Below are 21,195 nucleotides of genomic sequence, written 5' to 3'. Positions count from 1 at the left end.
CTTTATTTTCTTTTTTTTTTTTTTATAAAAATCTGAATTATCCCACATTTTAAAAAATTAAGAATTGTGCAAATTTGTTATTGATAAATTAAAAATCCTTGAAATTACCTAATTAATGTTAAATAATTTATTAATATTAGTGAATGTCTAATTATTCATGAGCAGAACTTTTTAGATAATCTTTTCCAAAAAAAGATATTTTTAAAAAAGACACACAGTAAATGAAATTTTAAATATATAGATAAATGTACATGATTAATTTAACACATTCGTATTAATTGTTCATACATATATAAAAAGATGAAGAAAGAATTTATAAAATTTGATCATAAAATAATCCGAATTAAGAAAAAAAAATATTTGAAAAAACATAAAATAAAGAAGAAAATCGTTTTCTTTAATTTTATTTTTCACCTACAAATAGGAACAATAAAGAAATCGTTAATTTTATTAATATAGGTTAAAAAAAAGAAAAATATATACAATTTATTGAAAAAATAAATAAAGAAAGAAATCGTTATTTTCATCTAAAAATAGGAACAAGAGAAAATATAGGCTAGTAAAATAGAGAGCTATTCAATTTTAAAAAAAATAAAGGAAAAATAGATAATATAGGCTACTAACATAGAGAGCTGTTTATTTATTTATTAAAAAAAAAGAAAAATATATGCTAAATTTAACATTAATTGGAAACAGAATATACAAAGCATCCTTGTATTATTCTTTGCATAAGAAAATTCAAGTACAGGAACGATAGAATAATTAAGAAATGGAAAAAATTTAAGAAAAAATAATAATTATAAAATTTTCTTTTTGAACTAAAGATATAAGGAAATAGAGGATTTTGAATCTGAAATTTCTATAATTAATTTAAATAGACCTGTAAGAAAAATTATTGTTAATCTCTACTTTTGATGCTTCCAATCAGATGGAGGTCCTCTACCTTGTAACTGTTGGCATCCATAGAAGCAGCCATGTTCACAAGCTAAAGTTACTGCTTTATATAATCTCATGCATATGGGCATGCATTCTTTCACACACTCTGAAATTGGTGTTATTTTAATTCCTTCAAGGCATGTGATTAAGAATAACAGAGACATCAAAATTACCAAACTTCTCTTGCCCATACTTTTTCTTTTTATTTTGGTGATTGTTTCATACTTCCTTTCTTAATTTCTCCTCTCTTTGGATTCCATATTAATGGAGAAGAATACATGGTCATAAATCTCCAACTAGTGTGAGCCTTTAAACTTCTTAACTAAATTCGGATCGGAAAGAAAGATATGAGAGAATTACGTTGCATTGGTGTCTGTATTAATTAAGTGATAGTTGACGAGTTAAAATTAGAAAAATTTGACATTTTCTTATATTTTTATCTCGGATGAGCTAATTCTACAACCCAATTTTTAATCTATGCTTACAAGTCTCATGCTGAAAAATTCTACAACCCAATTTATCTTTTACCAAATAAAATTACATTTTATAATAATAAATTAAAATAAAAAATAAAAATCCTCTGATAAAAATTCTCATGAAAAATTCTATAATCCAATGAGTCATAAAATTCTTCATAATATCATTTTAATTCTGACTTGGCTTTTAATTTTTAATTTATTCAGTTTGATTCGATTTAAATCAAATCATTTTTGGCTTCAATGGTCCTCTGTTTTTATGCAAATTGTTGGTTTCCTATGCTAGTACTGCATCTAATTTTTTGGTTTGCTGACGATGCCTTGGTTCCCTTGCTCTGTGAGTGTCTCTCCCAAGCATTGGTGATGGTTTTCAGAAGTGTCTCTTTTTACAAGCTAGGGTTTTTCTAAACGGGCTTGGACCTAATTGGGCCTAGATCTTAGACATTTGATGGGCGTGTATTATATTTTATTTATAAGTCTCTTTAGACCTGAGTGTTAGTAATTGGGCCTTAGGTCTTTCCTTTTTTTTCAATACAATTACCTATTTAAAAAAAAAAAACAATTCATTGAATTTCATAATTTATGATTTTTAGAGAAAGCTCGGATTTGCCATAGTCTATTCGTTGTATTTTATTTTTTATTAAATTAATTAAACTAATAAAAATTTAAAAACAATAAAAAAGTTATCTCTAATTGTGACTCATTAATTATTACTATATTTATTAATTTTTTAAATTAAAGAATTTTGCCCTAAACTAACCAATCTAGAAAGTAAATAATTTAACGTATCCTAATATAAAATTTGAAAATTTAAATTCAATTCTGTATAGTTATTTTTTAAAAAATTTATGAATTTTTTTATAGTGAAAAATCCTAAAACAGAGAGTTCATCACAACAAACAGATATTTACATCTTTTTTTTTATTTTTTAAATAAAAAAATCTTAAATTTAGATAGAAATTATAATCTATCTGTTCTAAAATTAAATTATTCAAATATTAAAATAAGAGATGGTTACATTTCATTATCATGTAGCTTATCTATTTTCCAAATTAGATATTTATCAAATAAAATAAATAAAAAATGAGACGATAACCTGTGCTTAAGAAAAAAAAAAAAAAAAAAAAATACAATTTAGGCTTCAGCAATTGACTTTGGCAATGGTGCCAAAGAACTCATTCATTTTTCTTCTTTTGAAATCCACCAACAAAAGCAACAAGCACTGGAATCATCAGGAGGGGAAGAATAAGAGGAAGAAGAAGAAAGATCAACAATGGTGTTCAACAGCTTGATAATAGCGTCAGTTGCTCACATATCAGCCGACGCATGGCAGCAAATTGCACGCATTCAACTCCAAGACCGTCTGAGCAGCCACCAGCTTCTTGATCTCATCTGCTGCTTTCCTCTCCAGCAATTGGGTAGTTTTGCTCTTTGGCTCTGGACTTTTCTCTGCCTTCCTCCTCCTGATTCCTTTTACCCTTACTCTTATTACTCCTCTTCATCAGAAGATGATGATCAACCTTATCTTCCTCACGCTTTTGCCTCTTCTTCCTCCTCTTCGGCCTCCATCGATTTTGGTGAATACTACCATGACTCTAACTCTGATTGATTGACAGCTGACGACTCTTCGTTCTCCAATTTCAGTCCTTTGTGTACAGTAACTTTCTTTCTCTCTCTTTCTTTGAACTTTGATTTTGCTTGCTTACTTTCACTTTTGCAATGTTGTTCTTATATTCATTTGATTTTTCTTTTATTGCCATTGCAATTATTATGATTATTTGGTAATCATAGGAGCCTGCGATCGATCTTTTGCCGGTGAAGGAATTTTTTTTCTTTTGGATATTGATGGATTTTAGCTGTTAGAATTCAATGATATGTGTGCCTTTTTTTCTGTTAGTATTGATATAGATATATTCATTTTGCTTTTAGGTTTTTCTTAAGATTCCTTTTGATTGTGCAATTTATCTATTTTTTGCATTTACATTTATGCAAAGCATATTCAATCTATAAAGGACCAGATATAGGAGTATATACTCACCCAGACTTGCTAGAGATGAAGAGTTTGTATCGCTGTCAAATTGGCTGGGTTGTAATGTTCCCTCTCATATTTACTACTGGAAAATTATCATTGTTACATATTCTAACTTCCATGGATCCTAAAAATAAATTCTTCTCTTGTTACCAGATATTGGGCCTTCTTGCTCTTATTATTTACTACCGAATGCAAATTCAACTTAGGGCAGCTTCTTGATTCCTTTTCTATTAACTATTGTTAATTGTGATCCAGGCTCAGTTGTTTTAAACATTTGACAACCAAAATGTTTTAAGCATTTGGGGCACTTAGAATAATTGGCAACCAAATTGTTTCTTAATTAGAGGATTAAGATATTTTTAAGGAAAAGGATTTCCTCCTTCATCTTGTCCTGGTGAAACTGGAAGTCCAAATTTTGACAAGCCCATTAAAATATAACCATCTGTCAGGAAGCACATGAGCAGATGCCAGATATTTGTCCACCAACCAACATGTCATTGTTGGTTGTCACTGGTCTCTTGTAGCTGCCAATGGTTGTTGACAACAACCATTAGACACTTGCAGCAATCACAATTTGACATTTTTCCTGCACTTTTGATCATATTCAACTTTAAATAGGAAAATCTGACGTTTTTATTATTCTACAATTTCTTAGATAATGCTTTCCTTCGTATTCCAAATTTCAGAAAGTACTTTTCTCCTAATTTTGAGTGTTTCAACCAAACAGTATTTCATTTTATCAGAAAATATTTTTCACAAAAAGTTATTTTCTGCAAAACAAATGTCATAATCTTAGGATAACTTCCTGATATTGGTTTGATAAAGTTGTTATTGCTATATATCCTTTGATACTCGTTTCAGTAACCTAGATAGCTGTGCAATGCATGAGCCTTAGAGATTTCAAATGTTATGTAACAAACATGACTGAGATATAATGTGTATTTCCACTTCTAATGTTGCTACTTGAGGAACATTTGAGTTGATTTTTCTCATGGGCGACACGTGTTAGCTATATATCAGGGCAGATTATTTGAATTTTTTCAGGAGCATTGGATGACCTGATTTTTCCATACTTCATTTTAGACAAAAATTACTAATAAATATAAAAAGTTCCATATATCCTTCCCCTTATCTTCATCTGGAAAACAATCATGAGATACTCATTTGAAAGTTATTAAAGAGAGAGCTGCAGCTCTAATACAATGGGAAGAAAGTTACTTTTTGATATTTCTGACATTATAGATAATTAACTCAGTATCTGTTTGTTGATCACTTATACTTTCATACCAGTTTAACATTTATTACTAAAATCGTAAGAAGATATATTTCATGAAACACATTTTTTAGTTTTACTGGAATTGTCTGTTTGTTCATCAACTTCAAGATATGATGGTAGGATAAAAGGTATAGACTAGAATTTCTAGCTTATATATTTATTTCTCATCTACAACATCTTTAAATAGCATAACAAGTTTACTTCATTATTGAGTGAAACTACTGTTTAGAGTCCAGTTGTTATTATGGGAAATGGGACTTGCAGAGGACAAAACTTCTTTTTAAGAGGGCTTGAATACATAAGAGGAATGGCTGTTCGAGGAATAGTTTAAAGAGACTTCAAAGTTTTTTTCTGATACTTTCAATTCCAAGAAGCAAAATGTCTTTGTAAAAAGAATGAGATATTTGCATGTACAAGATATCAGATTTTTATTTTTGGTGATCATGTAGGCATTAAAAAGACCTCTGTTTGTTGTTTTCCCAAAATAAAGCTCCATGATTGATACCCTAAGGTGCTGAGGAAATATGATCCAGGAATATTCCACCCTATTGAACATGTATGGACCCTTTTGTTATTGCTTTGATTGAACCTGAAACTGTAATAATCATTTGACCTTTTCAGGTACTTGCTGATGAAGTTAGACTTTCGCCATATGTATTCTATTGTAGAATTTGACTAAAAAGGGGACTGGGAGATGGCTTCTACACATGCTGAGACTTGATGCTGGATCATGGAAAAATATTTCTTTTCCAAGTAAGACAATTTGAAGGATCTAGGTTATGTTTGGGCTTGCCTTCCATTCTATGTACACCCATGGCTGCACTTGGTGTTGAAACTTTATAGTTAATTTCTGACTTTTAGAGATTCCATTATGATATCTATGTATACTCATGGCTGCTATAAGTGTTGAATCTTTATAGTTAATTTTCAATTTTTAGAGGTTCCATTTTCCTGCTGTTTGATATCTATGTGTAAAATTAAATGCACAGTAAAGCGTTAGCTTTGTGTATAAAAATTTTGGACTTATTGTTTCACATTTTTTGCTTAAATAATTATTAGAATTAACCTTTAATGTTCATTACCAATTTGCAACTGTGGTCTAGGTCTCGTTCCATTTGCAAATTCTTACGAGATCCTTCTTTTGCCTTCTTTATTTCATAGATGCACCAGATCTTATATTTTTCAGTTATCAATAATAAAAAGAATATGCAAGTTTTTGTTCCAGTGATGAAGATGCAGGTACAATCTTAATTATTGAAATAGTAAGTATTTTATTGTATCTAAGTGTTTTAATCCTTATTTTGATGCTAATAAATAATTTTTATGTTACTAATTAGTTTTAGATGTGTTTGTGTGAACCTGTATAGCCCTAAGTCCCTAACTTCAAATTCAAAGTTTCTAACTGCAAGAATTGAAGCATACTTCAAGAAGGGGATCCAAAAGTAAAAGTCTTGTAAATTTCAATTAATTAATTTTGTTTGTTCAGTTTTAGATTTTAAATTCTAAAATTTATAAATATGACCTATTTTTAAGAATTTTTTTTACAGGGCCAAAATAAAATTTTACGTATGAAGCATTTTTCAAATTATTTTTCTATAAAATAAAAGACTTTAAAATATAAATTACAACAATTCAAATAGGTTGAAAATTAAAAAACTGTAACCTAAGTTTTTATTCCATAAATTTTTAAGGGACTGAAATGAAACGTTACATATGGATTTTTCTGAAATTATTTTTCTACAAAGTGAAAGATCTCAAAATACAGGTTACAACATTGAAAATTGGAGTTTTATAGTTTAAATTATGATTTTTTTAAGATTTAAGGAAACAATCTTTTGGCCCTCAAGTTGATTTTAGGCGGCAGTGGTGCAAGTGAACAGATCTGAAAGTCCATATTTTTCAATGCATGAAAGACAAATTTTAGAGGATTGTTTTTTCTTTGTCTCTAAGGTTTAGCACCTATAATGAGTATTTCGGCTGTGAACCTGGATTTTCAAAACCCAATATAGATTTAAGTTATTAAACGGATATATTTGCATTAGTGCATTCTAATAGCCATATTTATGCTAAGACTATAAGTATAAGTTTGTTATATGAGAAAAGCTACGACGATCATTCGTCGAGATTACTGTTGTTGCATTGAATTCTTTTATACTTGCTCTCTAGACCTTAGTCAAACATTTAAATTTTTTGTAATTTATTATCGTTGAGATTGAAAGTGAGGTTGTTGAGAGTATTGATTGTTATTATCGCTATTTAAAGTGAGTTTAAAGTCTTTGAGAGAAAAGGGATTGTAAGAGGACAAGTGTTTGTTCTAAAACTATAAGAGGTCTTAATTTTCATCCAAAACTATAAGAGGTCTCAATTTTCATCAAAAAAGATTGACAAGTGGAATTAAACTTTCAAGGAGAGCTGCCTTAAGTAGAAATGTTGGTTTGGAAATTGGAATAGCCAAACCTCTATGAATTTGATTGTCATCTTCATTGCTCCTTCCTCCCTTCTTGTTCTTGTGTAGTTTTACCTTTTAGTTTTCACTTTTAAATTTTTATAAACCTAATTCACTAACATATGTGCATGAATACTCTCTAAGTTGAGTGGTAACAAAAACTGTTCTTAATTAAATTGCTTTATACCTTATTACAGACTTGTGTTGCAAATAAACTTATTAAATTGTTTTCACATCCATAAACTTTGTGATCAAAGACCTTATTTTTGAGTTCCAATAACGGGAAAATATGGAAGAATAGATGGAAAAAACAAGTTGTAAACATGTGTGTGTGTGTGTACAAGATGAGCAAATAATGTAAGAACTGACATGCAGTAGGAGGACCAGTATCAACTGAACATGATAATCTATCTTTTGAACTATGGGATCAAACAATAGCTAAGTGAATGATAACACTATTGATATCCATATCTTGTTTTGTTACCCATTTTTTCTGATCATGTTAATGGTTTCCATTGAGGAACCCTTAACATCCCAGCATTTGGAACTGTTCTAAGCTGCTGTTTCGTAGAGATTTTAACCTTACTTGAAGTGACATAGGCCTTAATGCTGAAAGATGCCCCAAGAGTATGGCTGAAGGAGCATTAAATAGAAAAAGAGATGTCTAGTTCTCCATTTTGATATTGTGACTAGGAATCATCCACTTATAGTTTATTAGGCAAATTGCTGAGGTGAAAGAGATAATAACCGCTGGAAGAGGGTTATGTGCTTCTTGTGATAATATGCCTGCTTTACATGGATGTAGTTTTTAGGACCCTTATGTGTCATAGGGCTCTTCGTTAAAAAGGACATTCTCATTCTCTTTGCCATGGTCGAAAAAGAATGGCATGTTATTGCTTGGCTTCAGTGGTTATCTTGTAATAATCATCTCTCATTTGATATATGATTTCTCACACTGCCAACACGAGTTCCACCCCCACCATCACCAATGGCCATCCTCTAGGAGAGTCATAATTTTCTTGCATGGCTTTCTACAAAGGCAAATCATGTGGAGGGACTGCTCAGTTCTGTTTACTTTCTGTTTTGCTGCAATCAGCCTATAGAGAAACCTACAACCTTTGAAGATTTTATTATTTGTGACTGTCCCATCTAATTCTTGCTGCATTTTTTGCATATTTATAAAATGCATATCCAAACTCATCTCCTTTCTCAATTTCTTTGGCCAATTACATGCTTCTGATTTTTCTATTCTTTTTGAAAACAAAAGCTAGAGCTGGGAGCCTGGGAGGAAAGAGGGAAATGTAGACAAGGTGTTTTTTTTTTTAATGTTTTCTTATTTCTGTGCATCTCTAACTCAAATCATTGTCAAACTTTTGTTTGAGAAGGCATCAAACAGAAGGCCTTGCCAGCAGCAAAAGTGTCCTCCAGCAACTTTATGTCCTTCTAAATCTTGGTATGTCTCTACCAATGTCAAATTGTCGTTTGATTCAAACTTCCAAGGAAAACTGGGCAATTGTAAGTTAGAAGATTTGCCGGTTTGAGTAACTACCTCTAGGGGGACTCACAGTTCATGGGCAGCATTCAACTCATTCTATTTTTTACTTTTATGGGATGGCTTTTCTGTGAACATATATTCTCTTTACAAATCCACAGGAAATAATTTGGGTAAATTAAAAAGCCCCTTGACATTAAGTTAATTCACACTTGAATCCTTGCCTTTAAACAATGAATTAAATAGTCCTTGGCTTTTTAGTTTCACTATATTCTAGATTTTAGTCGTCCCTTAAAAGTCTCATATGTTTACTTCCTAAAATTTCTACTTAGTCGTTCCTTAAGCAGTTATTTTCACCTAGAGGTTAGGGAGTAAAATATTATGCTATGATTAAAGTTTTTTTTTTTTCAAAATTCAAGGAGTAATTAGTTCACTTTTGAAAAACCAAGGACATAAGTGTGAATTTGACCTCACGTCAACAGGATTTTGTAATTTACCTAAATGATTTTGGCTTGTGTTCTGAAGAGATGATTCAATCCATTTAGAACATTTCCTTCTCTTTGTGGTCTTTTTTTTTTTCTGCGCATATAGAATGAGATTTGAGACTGTTAAAACAATTGGCCAGATTTTCCAGTAGGTTGTTGGTTTTAGTTTCGAATGTGTTGGAGCCAGCAAAAAGTCTAAACTGGCATAGACCTATGCAGAATATAAACACGACCAGCATGGGTTACTTAATGTCTAATTCTGGAATAACAAAATCACAAACAAAACATACTGGAATAACAACAAATAAGTCTGCTGCAGTGGTAACAATTACTGGAAATGCAATACAGGAACCCAGAAAATGAGGTGGGAGCTGGAGTGGGAAACCTAAAGGTGCCATACTTCCTACGAGTCCAATAGAATCATTGAATAGAGATGTAATTTTACAAGTTTTGAGTTTTTGATGATGTTAATGTAATATTCTTATACTTTGTTCTCCCTTCAAATAATTGACAATCCCTAGATTTTGTCTTACGATTAAAGGAGGAACACCTTTTCATTGCAACGTTTTTTTCAAATTTTTTTGTCGCCTTCGACTACCTGATGAGACAGAACCATGACATATTTCTACTTAGTTGGAGTAAATGCGTGAAACCTTTTGCAGATCCCACCTTATCTAGAGCAATATAATTTTCTAATTGTCCTTGTGTTATGTAGAATTTTCTTCTGCACATTGATGAAAAATACCTTGAACTGAATTTTTAGTTAAGGTTGATCCTTTATGGTAAAGCAGCAGTCTTCTCTGTCAAGTATTGGAACTTATTTAGCAGCAGTAAAGTCTGATTTTATGAGTGGAAGTGTTAAGTGCTATAAAATTTGTGGTTCAGGCTTATTATTTGAGCATGTGAGAGGAATAGAGTGTATGTGTTAGTATTATTATTAAGAGAGAACTGCGAGAATTGAAACTAGACCAGTAGGCATATTCAAGGTGGGAGTTGTGAATGACAGTTTTTTGATAGTTATGACAATTTTGTAAGTTTTTTTTTATTGCAAATGATCTGTAGAGTAGGCAATTCTTGCAGTCCTCTGTTATATATACTTGTGTTATTTGAGCATAACACGCATCATTTTGGATTTTCACTTTTCACTTCATCCACAGATTTAATCTCTGTACCATTGTTAATTCTAAGTCCATGTTGCTCCTTTTTCATTCTCAAACTGCATGAACTGTGCACTTGATATTTGAAGAGCACCGCTTCTTCAAGTGTTCACATAACTATCAATGACTAGCTGGCGAGAACTTGCAAAAATGGCTGATTGCATCACCGTTTTGTTGGTTGAGAAAAAAAAAAAAAAAACTTTTACACAGATTCAAAATTGCATATATGATGCTCCATATCTAGGGGATTTCCTTTTCACCATTTTCTGATGGCCTGTGTGATTCTTTACTAGTGGCAGAGAATTATTAGAATTGATCGAAAACTCTTGTCTGATATCCATCAAAAGAATTGATCTAGGCCTGCTTCTCAATCTGGGCCAAGGATTTAGTAACATGAAGTCAAAAGGTTATATTGGATTTTATTTTTATTAGTTTTGTGCTTTTTCCATCATAGTTTAGCAGGCTTGATCTGAAAATTCGAAGCATTCAAGTATAAAAACATTATAGAGAAAGTGGGGTTTCTTGTATATTAAACAGCAACCTTAATGATAGTCAACTTCAGTTAGCACTTTGGCAAATTCCACTGTCTACTTATGTTTTAATTATAAATCATGTCGATGGTAGTTCTATGGACCAACCAAGTATTGGTGTACAGTCACTTTCCTACTCTTCTACCTATCTTTTTTCTTTCCACTGAAATTGCGTAAGCTGCAGAAAGTGCAAAGAAAATAAAATAGATAGTCAATTTTGAATGCTGAATTAGCAAGTCCTGGTTATGAGAGGTGGTGGTGGTGGTTGACTATGGAGGTTGAGTACCATCCCTCCACAAAGTCATCAGGAATTTAGGCTCTGGGACACTTTCTCTTATCTTCTCCCTTAGCTTTCTTTCGTCATTACAATATAACTCAATATTTGCCCTAATAATATTATTCCATAATTTGCTTAATCTGATTTGATTTAATAAACTCGAATTCAAGTCTCTATTAAAAAGATTGTTGGAAACCTTATCTTTTATAGGATTATAATTTAAAAAAAAAAAAAGGAATCTTGAATGATGAATGTTATGATATGTGAAAAAAAGGCAAGGCTTGTTGAAAAGCAAGCGAAAACACCAATCACGGCACATGCGTATGATATAAGTAGGGCCTTGAAGACTTTTTAGTCCAATTAGTGGATAGCTTTGTGCAATTTAGGCAGCAGCTAAGAGCTCACCAATTTTCTAAAGAACTACATAACACAATCATGGAGCTCAAAAGAAGAATAAAAGGTTAAGGCTCCACTCCATCTTTGTCACTTCCATGCCCATACATTACCATTTCAAATTAACTAATAATAATTATAAATTAATTAATAAATTTTTTTTATATTATAGGGATTAAAGAGTAAATTTATAAAAAAAGTTAAAAAAAATTCATATTAGATACCTAAGTTTTCCATGTCTAAAGGGGGCAGCAAAAGCTGTGAAATGGTGACTTTGTGATATGGTTGCCAAATAGAGGTCAAGCCTTCAATTATTATGAGCCTTCTAATCCTTTTCTTGTGTGTTCCAACCCATTTCCACTATTACTACTCAATATTATTTTATTTTGTTTGTTAAACCTTTCCTTTCATGGGTCTTTGGTATTTTTTTTTAAAAATTTTTTTAGCATTGGAAGGAAGCAATTTGCATTTTTCCATGACCCATTATTAGCATATGGAATTGTCCCATAATTTTTTGCAAAGCAATCAATGATTTTTGAAAATAATCTGGATTTCTGGTTGATATCAAAACAAAATCCAATCCTAGAGTCAGTTGGAAAGTGGAGAAAATTCTATACTAGGTTTCCAACTTTTTACTCATCTTAAATCACACCACACCAATGAGATTGTAATAGTTTGTTTGGTATTAAGGTGGGAGTCAGAAAAACTTTTTTTTTTTAAAAAAAAAACATCATTTAAAATACCACATTAAAAAAAATAATATTGACGTGTGCCAATCGGGGTTTGGGCACAATGAATTTTAATAAAATTATATATTAAGATATAATATTTTGCCTCAACTTTGAAAAATAAAATATTTCATAAATATACTATAAAATTTATTAAAACAAAAGTATTTTTTTCTCTATCAAAAAATATAAAGGAATGGAAAAGAAAGTAGTAAATTGAAAAGTATTAGGGCCCATAGGATCAAATTTTCATTAAAATTTATAGCAGATGTGTTTCAGTTCTTGCATACAAATAATGGCTCTGAGTCCAGTCCCTCCGCAGATTCAGATATTCTCAGTACCGTCTCTCGTCCCACCCTGCTGTCAACTCCCATCACAAATTGGCCCTGCCACTTGAGTGCTCATGTAGTTCTTTTATTAATTTAAGAAATGTTTTATTTTTAAATTATATAAAAAGCAATATATATAATATTTATTTATGAAAAATGGAAAGATAATGTTTTTTTTTATTATTTATTTAAGAAAAGGTTTGATTTTCCAAATGTGTCTCCATCCAAGTCCAACCCTCCATAAATAAATTAGTGTCCCCAAGTGAAGTTGCAAATAATTGAATTTGTATGAGTCTCACCTATGAACTCTTCACATACAGCCAAAATGAATAATGCAAACTCCTAACCCCCACCGACAAAAATTTAATCATGGTTTTGTGTTTCTAAATTGTATTGCTCCACTATTCCCAATCTCATAATATACAAACATAAATACAACTAAGGCTATTTGATGAAGTTGAGTTATTTAGGTCCTGGATTCACACCAGTAAATATTGTCCGTTTTAACTTAAGACCGCACGGTTTTGCTTAAAACGCGTCCACTGGGATTTCAAGGATAAAGACTTATAAGGCCTTCTTTCTTTCAACCTCTTTCCGATGTGAGGTACCTTTTGATCCATCCGCACAGGGGCCTTCCCCCATACAGGCCTGAGCGTGCTCGCTCAGCGCACCGTACTCGTGAGGACCAGGGTTATATTCTTCCCACATACGGCACCATTTGATGATCTGAGATCCAGAAAAATAGAGTTTTTACAATGGGCTCTGTAAAACTTCCAAAACTTAAACCTAGAAGAGAGTATTCCTCCTTTTATAGGTTTCTGTTTGTCTGCTAGTGACGTGCCAAAAGAACGAGTACCAGTAGACCATCTGTCCCTGCCACGCTGATACGGACGTACGTGGGAATCAGATATTTGCCCCATGCGTAACGGCCTCTGATTCTCCCTGGACACGGATGGGCGGGTCTGCAAGATGAACGGATGGGTCTTACTCTGGGTTCCTGGTTGGGCCGGCCAGGCTGGGCCGGGTGAAGGGAACAAGATTGGGCTGAAGAGGGGCTCCCCTATGGAACTGGAGAATGGGCCATCCCGGTTGAGGCGCGTCAGGAGGGAATCCGGCCTTACCATTTGAATGAACCAGACCTTATTCATACTAAGGGCTCGAAGATGTCTGAGTAATGGGCCGATATTGTGGGTCTCGTCTCTGATTCGGACGAAAAAATCTCGCGGTCATCACTATTTATATCAAAATTATTATTTTTGAATTAAGTTATTCTCATTATATCTCGTCAGTTATATTTACTTTATTCAAAAATTAACTAAAAAATATATATATTTAAAATTTAATATATTATTTTATTTTAAATTAATATGAAATTCAATAATCTTTCCCATTTAAAATCTCACTAGTCTGCAAATGCTATGATATTATATTATTAACTTTGAGTTATGTTTAACTCATTTCAAAAATTAATTTTTAAAAAAATTAAAATTTTTATAAAAAGGATAATATGAAATTCATAATGTGTTGCGATCTAATATTTTTTCAAAAAAATTAAATATTTATATAAAAACATATAAATTAGAATGTGGAAGAACAATGATCAATTCAATTAGAGGCAAGTTTTATATGGATAAAATTGATCATAATTTATAATGTAAATATATAAAATTTTAAAAATTTTCTTTATGATTAGTAATTTAAAAATAAATGAATTAAATTAATATAATATAAAAAAACATTAGTTTTATATTTTCAGATTTTTCAATTATTTTTTGTAATATAAAACAAATATCTAATGTTTAGATAAATTTTTTGCAATAATAAAAAGAAATTATATTAGCGTCTATGTTGAAACATTATCAATAATAAATTCGCTATTAAAATATTATTTATTTGATATCTTTCCTTTAAAAACCAAAAGTTAAAAAGGAAGCCATTAATATAGTTGATAAACAAATGGCAAAATCAATGGAGCAAATTAGAGGCTATGTATTCGGCTTAAATTGAAAAAATTAATAAAATTAAATTAATTTAAAAATTCAGTTTAATTTTTTATTTAGTTCGATTCAGTTTAATTTTTATTTTTAAAATTTTGATTATTTTAATTCAATTCGATTTTGATAAAAAAAATTGAATCGAACTAATTAATAATAATAATATATTATTTTTAATAATATAGAAAGATTATATCATATTAAAATTAAAATATTTTAATTAAATTTTAAAATATTAAAAATAAAGTGTCAAAAATAAAAAATTTATTAAAAATTTAATTTGATTAAACTGAATCGAATTAAACTGATTCGATTCAATTAGTTTATAATTAAAATCAATTCGATTTAATTTTTATAAATATTAAAATTTTAATTTATAATTTATTTTATTCGATTCAATTGAATCGACTGAATATTTATCACGTGTAAAAATAATGAAACAAAAAACTATTTTTGATTGAAAACTCTATTTTAGTGAGATTTTGAACTTTGATTATTAAAAAAAAAAGTAAATAAATAAGTGGAATATATGATTATTCACATTTATGATTTATGAGGATATTAATTTATATATATATGAAAAGTAGGAAAGAAAATTAAAGTTGGTCTAATTCGAAGGATATTAATTTTAATTAATTTATTAAAAGATTCATAGGCAATATAAGTTTATAGTTATCATCAATGTACATCAATTATATACACATGGAAGTATAATATAAAAAAATAATATGTTTTTAAAATTCAAAAGACATTTAATATATTTTTAAAATATAAATATTTTATTTAGTCTATGATTTTTTTTAGTAGTTATTTTGTCTATGTTAATAATTAAATAAAATTTTTAAAAAATTATATAACTATTAATTTATAAATATAAGTGGTTAAACAAACCTTTCGTGTAAATAAAACTTGAGGTGTAAATATGTGTTCGGTTTGGGGAAAAAGCATGGTGTAAGGGGCTTACCGACTCGTATCATGGGAGCATCGTGTGGGTCCCAAAATCTCATAGAAGATCAAAGAGGAGCTGATCAGGTTGATGATGATGGAAGAAGGTATGGACACGTGTCAAATCATTAAAATAGACAAAAATGTCCTGCAGATGAGATGACTGACGAAATACACTACAACTCATCCTCACTAGCGCCCATGTGCCGCTGATGCAAACAGACATTTCCAGGGAGAGAACGGGAATGTCTCTCTCTCTCTCTCTCTCTCTCTCTCTCTCTCTCTCGATTCACTTATCGAACCGTTTCCTTTGGATTCTCTTTTCCGTTGGTAAATTCTCACTTTTATTTTGACTGTTTACCCTTCTCGTGATGTGTGTCCACTCTCGGGGTGGGGCTTGCAATATTCCCCGTGCAGATTGAGCCCTACTTACACGTGTATGTCCATGATGCAACCACACGTGTACATTACGCTGGTGTGAATGTTGACGGCGTTAAAAAGTCGAACATCCTCTTTTTTATTTGAGACATGTTGAAATGCCGAAAGTACACCTCCGTAGTTCCATACTTTTGAAATTTTCACCCGTTGTGATTCAGAATTTTAAAATAATTTTAATAAAGCAAAATAATTTTTCGGTCTCGTTATCTGTTGCTTATCGCATATTCAGCAGTCGATGGCCCATTACGATGCCGTTTGGTAAGAATTAAGATAAAAATCATTTGACATTTTATATTAAATTTTAATAAAAATATAATTATATTAATGCCTACCAAAAGTTACCCATACACAATAACCAAGTGGGAATAGCATCTCTTTCTTTCTTTGTGGGCTAATTTCTATCAATTAATTAACAACACAAGCTTTAAAAAAAATAATTATTCATGATAAAAGTTAAGCATATATCCACTTGGTAAATACAATATCTACCAGAATTTCAAAATTTAGCCTAATAAAAAGTGTATTCTAATAGATTTAAAAGGTCTAAAATTTCACTCCTCCAATTCTCTATTTCAAAAAAAAATACAATATTTACTGTTAATAATATTTTTTTACAGTTAATATATAAAAAAATTTGAAAAATGTGCACTGACATGACAATATCAAATTATGTCAATTTTGAAAAATGTGTTTGAATAAATAAAATATAAAATTTGACCACTGTTGGGTTACCTTTTAACATGCTTAATTTGGGTTTATTCCACAATTGTTAACCATAATTTAAAAAAAAAAAAAAAAAGAAACAGAAGAATCATTGTCTATAATAATATTAAAACATGATCATGGATGAGAGGCCAAGTTGTCAGTGATTCTCCTTCTTCACATATATATATTTTTTTCTCAATTAATTTTTAATATTTTATTCTGTATAATGATAGAATATATAAAATTTTCCTTCTCTTTGATTGGGCATTGGATTCCTTGAAATGATGGGAAAATGCATGCAATCATATGCACCCACTTGATCAATTTAAACACAGGAATTTAATCATCAACTATACCCTAAAATTCAAGCTTTTAATCAACATTATATTATACTAATGGGCCACTTTGTTCTTCTTTTTATCAAGTTCAATTAGGTTTCAATCTCAATTATAGAGATGGGTTTAACATTATTTGATAATTTAATTATTAAAATATAATCATATATGAGAAATATTAGTATGGATTCTGGCTCATAAGAGCTTGTTTAGATAGATGAAAAAAAATAACAAGTGAAAAATAAAGAGAAAATGGATAATGAAATTTTTAAATGAAGATATAAATATTTATTATTTTCTTTTCTCGGTATCCAAACATGGAGCAAAGGGGTGAAGTGAGAAAGTGGAGGGATTTTGTCATGTGGGTGGTCCAAAACGCTGCCCTCTGATCATGAAAACGACAAAGTTAGCTCATGTGAACACTGTACAATCTGATACTAATATCCATATTTATTTACTATTAATTTAATGGGACTATACCTTTATACGATTTTGTATGACTCTTTTAATACATCACTAAAAGATTAATAGTAAATAATTTATAGTATTTTATAAATTTTAATTTTTATATTAACATATAAAGAGTTGATTTAATTTAAAATGAATAATTAAAATTTTAATTTTGAAATAATTTGTATTTTTTTATTATTTATGTTATTCGTATTTTCCCTTTTTTTCATAGAAAAAGTGGGTTTTGTTAATTTTTTAAAGCACAGAGAAAGGGATAGTTTTTAATGAGAAAGTAGAGAGGGCGAAAATGACAAGAAAGGTGGGCTTTTAGAGAGAGAAAGTGATTTTTTCCCCTAAAGAGAGAGAAAGGGATGGTGGTGGTGGGCATCGTGTTCTTTGGATTTTTTTGAGGAAACAGAACCAGAGACCCACTTCAAAGTTGAGCGGAAGGAGTGCGTAGGATAAGCAGAGAAGAGAGAAAAGCTTGAGCCTTTTAAGCTCTATCTCTTTCTTCCCCTCTCTCTCTCCCCCTGTGTGCACATAGTAAAACTTGGCTACGCTTAGCATACGATAAATAAGAGCTTCTTCAGACATTCTTGGTTCTTTGGTGGGTTTTAGTAAAGATGGGTAGTGGTCGTGCGGATTTTAGCGGCTACAGAGGATTGACGATGGTTGTTTGCTTATTGGGTGTGTTGTCATTAACTTGCGCCGCTAGATTAAGTGTGGAAAGGCAGAAGCTTGAGGTACAGAAACACTTGAATCGCTTGAACAAGCCAGCTGTTAAGAGCATTGAGGTATATATCTCTCAAAAGCTTGTTTGGTTGCTGAGAAAGTTTGGGGGGTTGGGGGAGTTTTTGTTTTTCGTTGTCAAACGGCTTAAGATTTTTGGTTCGAGCTCTCAGCCTGCCAGTGGTTTTATATCGGGCTTGTTTGTGTAAAGGATTTATTTTGGGCTTTTGAAATTATGAATTAAAGTGCTAAAAATATTTGAAATGGGATTCACATTCTTTTCGTTTCCTTTATTTTTTTTCAGTAATCAAGTGGGTCATCAAAGTAAATGGACGCTGCTTATTGCTTTGATGCTGTTTAATATCCACAAAATAGTTGTTTTAACTAAAATTTAGACTTATAGAGTTAATGATTTTCTGATTATTTCCTTGTCTTCTCTCTTTCCTCTGCAATTATTTCCTTTTGTGGAGTTAAGAAATGAAGAGTAAAACTGAAGTATGCATTTCATATGCAACCTAACCGAACGTAACGGTTGATGTGTACTTTAATTTCCTTTCTCTTTTTTTTAATCCATCTACTTATTTTTATGTATTGGAGGTTACAAATCACTCGTTACCTTCAACATAAAAGTCTCAGAAATTTCTGGGTATAGGAGTTCTCATTTGTTTGTTTTTTCTTTTGGGATGTTTGATGATTATACAGAGCCCAGATGGGGATATCATAGACTGTGTTCACATGACTCATCAGCCAGCTTTTGATCATCCATTTCTCAAAGACCATAAAATTCAGGTACTCCTTTAACTGCATACTTCTCTTTTTAGGCATTTTTGCAAAATGATTTTCATTGCTGTTACTGATTGTATACATTTGGGATCTTTTGGGTTTCTATAGATGCGGCCTAGTTACCACCCAGAGGGGTTATTTGATGAGAACAAGGTGGCTACAGAATCAAAAGCAAGAACAAATCCAATCACTCAGTTGTGGCATGTGAACGGCAAATGCCCTGAGGGTACCATACCCGTTAGAAGAACAAAGCAAGATGATGTTTTGAGAGCAAGCTCAGTGAAAAGGTATGGCAAGAAGAAACACAGAAGCATCCCCAAGCCAAGGTCTGCAGATCCTGATCTCATCAATGAAAGTGGCCACCAAGTAAAGTTCTTTGCATTCTTCTTCTTTTTGGTGTGTGTTTTTTAATTCTCTTCCAAAGGGGCATGGTAAAGTAGCTTTGTTATTATCTAGTTGTTCTAAACGTCTGTTTGCTTTCCTTTGGCATGTTCTTGGGGCGATTAGCATGCAATAGCATATGTAGAAGGGGACAAGTATTATGGAGCAAAGGCAACCATTAATGTGTGGGAACCCAAAATACAACAGCCTAATGAATTCAGCTTATCTCAGCTATGGATATTGGGTGGTTCCTTTGGTGAAGATCTCAACAGTATTGAAGCTGGCTGGCAGGTATTATTGTAGTTTATATAATTCTGTATTTACAAGAAATACTCGAAATCATAACATCATATCATTTCCTATACCATATCCCTTTAATCATAATACTTTATATGGATGGAAACAGGTTAGTCCAGATTTATATGGTGACAACAACACAAGGCTTTTCACTTACTGGACCGTAAGCTCCATATTCACCATTATTACGCTACCTTGAACAGCTTGTGTAAAATTATTAATGGGTTTTGATCACAATGTTTCATTTGTGAAAATTATTTTACAGAGTGATGCATATCAAGCCACAGGATGCTACAATCTCCTTTGTTCAGGCTTTATTCAGATCAACAGCGAGATAGCAATGGGTGCAAGCATCTCTCCTGTTTCTGGCTTCCGCAATTCCCAATATGATATAAGCATTCTTATCTGGAAGGTAAAAAGCAAGACCTTCACATTCAGCTAAACAGTAGTCAATGGTAAACCATTTTTTATTAGGAGCCAAAGAGTAAAACAGAGCTAGCTGAGACTGTAGTGCATGTGAACTTTCAGGATTTTGTCTGTTTCAAATGGAGTATCCTTGGCCTTAAAATCAGGAGCTAAATATTACTTGTATGATAGAGTGAGGGTGTCAGAACTTAGAAACATCATTGTGCTGCAAATGCCGAGAATCTTTTTTCATTATCTTCTGATCAGTGACTTGGACATTTACTGAATGGTTATATAGGGGTTAAACAGAAAATGAAAAAGATAACGCTGCTTCTCATTACAGCCACAAATAATGAGATAAACACTTTGTTTTACAGTGTTCTTACTGCCTTTCTCTGTAGATACTTAAGTTTTAATTCTGCATCTCTGTACATTGCTTTTTCATGTACCTTTAATTTATTATCTGGGAATTCTCATAGGATCCTAAAGAGGGACACTGGTGGATGCAATTTGGCAATGACTATGTGTTGGGTTATTGGCCTTCATTCCTATTCTCATACCTAGCAGACAGTGCTTCCATGATTGAGTGGGGAGGTGAGGTGGTAAACTCAGAGCCAAATGGACAACATACTTCAACTCAGATGGGCAGTGGCCATTTTCCTGAAGAAGGTTTTGGTAAAGCAAGTTATTTCAGGAATATTCAAGTTGTTGATGATTCCAATAACCTCAAAGCACCTAAAGGGATTGGCACCTTCACTGAGCAATCTAATTGCTATGATGTTCAAACTGGCAGCAATGGGGATTGGGGCCATTACTTTTATTATGGGGGCCCTGGTAAAAACTCTAATTGTCCATGAAGAGGAAAATTACATTTCAGCTCATATATATTAATTCTCTCTCTCCCCTCTGTATCATTCAACCTGGTAATGCCTCCCCTCTTTTTACTGTTAGGTTGGGTTAGTGATGTGACCTCTTCTAGTGGCAAGTTTTGACTCTTTTTCTTTTCTTTTTGCTAAAATATTCTCCATGGCCAGAGTTTCTCAAAGCTAAAAGAAACAGGCCTTTGTTACTCTCTTTGTATTCTATTTGTTTGTCGATCTCCTTTCTTGGAGTAGCTTGTGAATGAATGAAATTTCGTTCCCATCTACATATTTCTTGCCCCTTTTGCAGAGAAAA

General features: G+C 31.6%; 2 protein-coding genes across 3 annotated transcripts; both read left to right on the top strand.

The window, feature by feature from the left end:
• The first annotated feature begins 2,543 nt into the window (after window positions 1-2,543).
• Window positions 2,544-5,769, top strand: LOC110600949. Of its 2 annotated transcripts, none has more exons than XM_043951463.1 (2): window positions 2,544-3,064; window positions 5,342-5,769. In XM_043951463.1, exon 1 carries the CDS (start codon window positions 2,686-2,688, stop codon window positions 3,019-3,021), a length of 336 nt encoding a protein of 111 aa, XP_043807398.1. In that variant the 5' UTR covers window positions 2,544-2,685; the 3' UTR covers window positions 3,022-3,064; window positions 5,342-5,769. The 2 variants fall into 2 exon arrangements, with proteins under 2 accessions (XP_043807398.1, XP_043807397.1); XM_043951462.1 differs by having other exon boundaries at window positions 2,544-3,069.
• A 12,011-nt stretch (window positions 5,770-17,780) lies between these two features.
• LOC110601965 lies at window positions 17,781-21,164 on the top strand. The gene is made up of 7 exons (XM_021739382.2): window positions 17,781-18,218; window positions 18,856-18,942; window positions 19,045-19,302; window positions 19,444-19,608; window positions 19,724-19,777; window positions 19,880-20,026; window positions 20,499-21,164. Exons 1-7 carry the CDS (start codon window positions 18,048-18,050, stop codon window positions 20,874-20,876), a joined length of 1,260 nt encoding a protein of 419 aa, XP_021595074.1. The 5' UTR covers window positions 17,781-18,047; the 3' UTR covers window positions 20,877-21,164.
• Window positions 21,165-21,195: the final 31 nt, after the last annotated feature.

The sequence above is a fragment of the Manihot esculenta genome, chromosome 15 (assembly GCF_001659605.2).
Source record: "Manihot esculenta cultivar AM560-2 chromosome 15, M.esculenta_v8, whole genome shotgun sequence".
Classification (NCBI taxonomy): domain Eukaryota; kingdom Viridiplantae; phylum Streptophyta; class Magnoliopsida; order Malpighiales; family Euphorbiaceae; genus Manihot; species Manihot esculenta.
Note: the sequence above shows the minus strand (reverse complement) of the source record. Positions and strands in the feature narration are given on the sequence as shown.

Bases quoted from the DNA above. Each gene is read 5' to 3' on its own strand.
- LOC110601965 (XM_021739382.2), top strand. From the start codon at position 18,048: ATGGGTAGTGGTCGTGCGGATTTTAGCGGCTACAGAGGATTGACGATG. The intron at 19,609-19,723 runs GTATTATTGTAG...GGATGGAAACAG, and splicing joins GTATTGAAGCTGGCTGGCAG to GTTAGTCCAGATTTATATGG. The intron at 20,027-20,498 runs GTAAAAAGCAAG...GAATTCTCATAG, and splicing joins TAAGCATTCTTATCTGGAAG to GATCCTAAAGAGGGACACTG.
- LOC110600949 (XM_043951463.1), top strand. From the start codon at position 2,686: ATGGTGTTCAACAGCTTGATAATAGCGTCAGTTGCTCACATATCAGCC.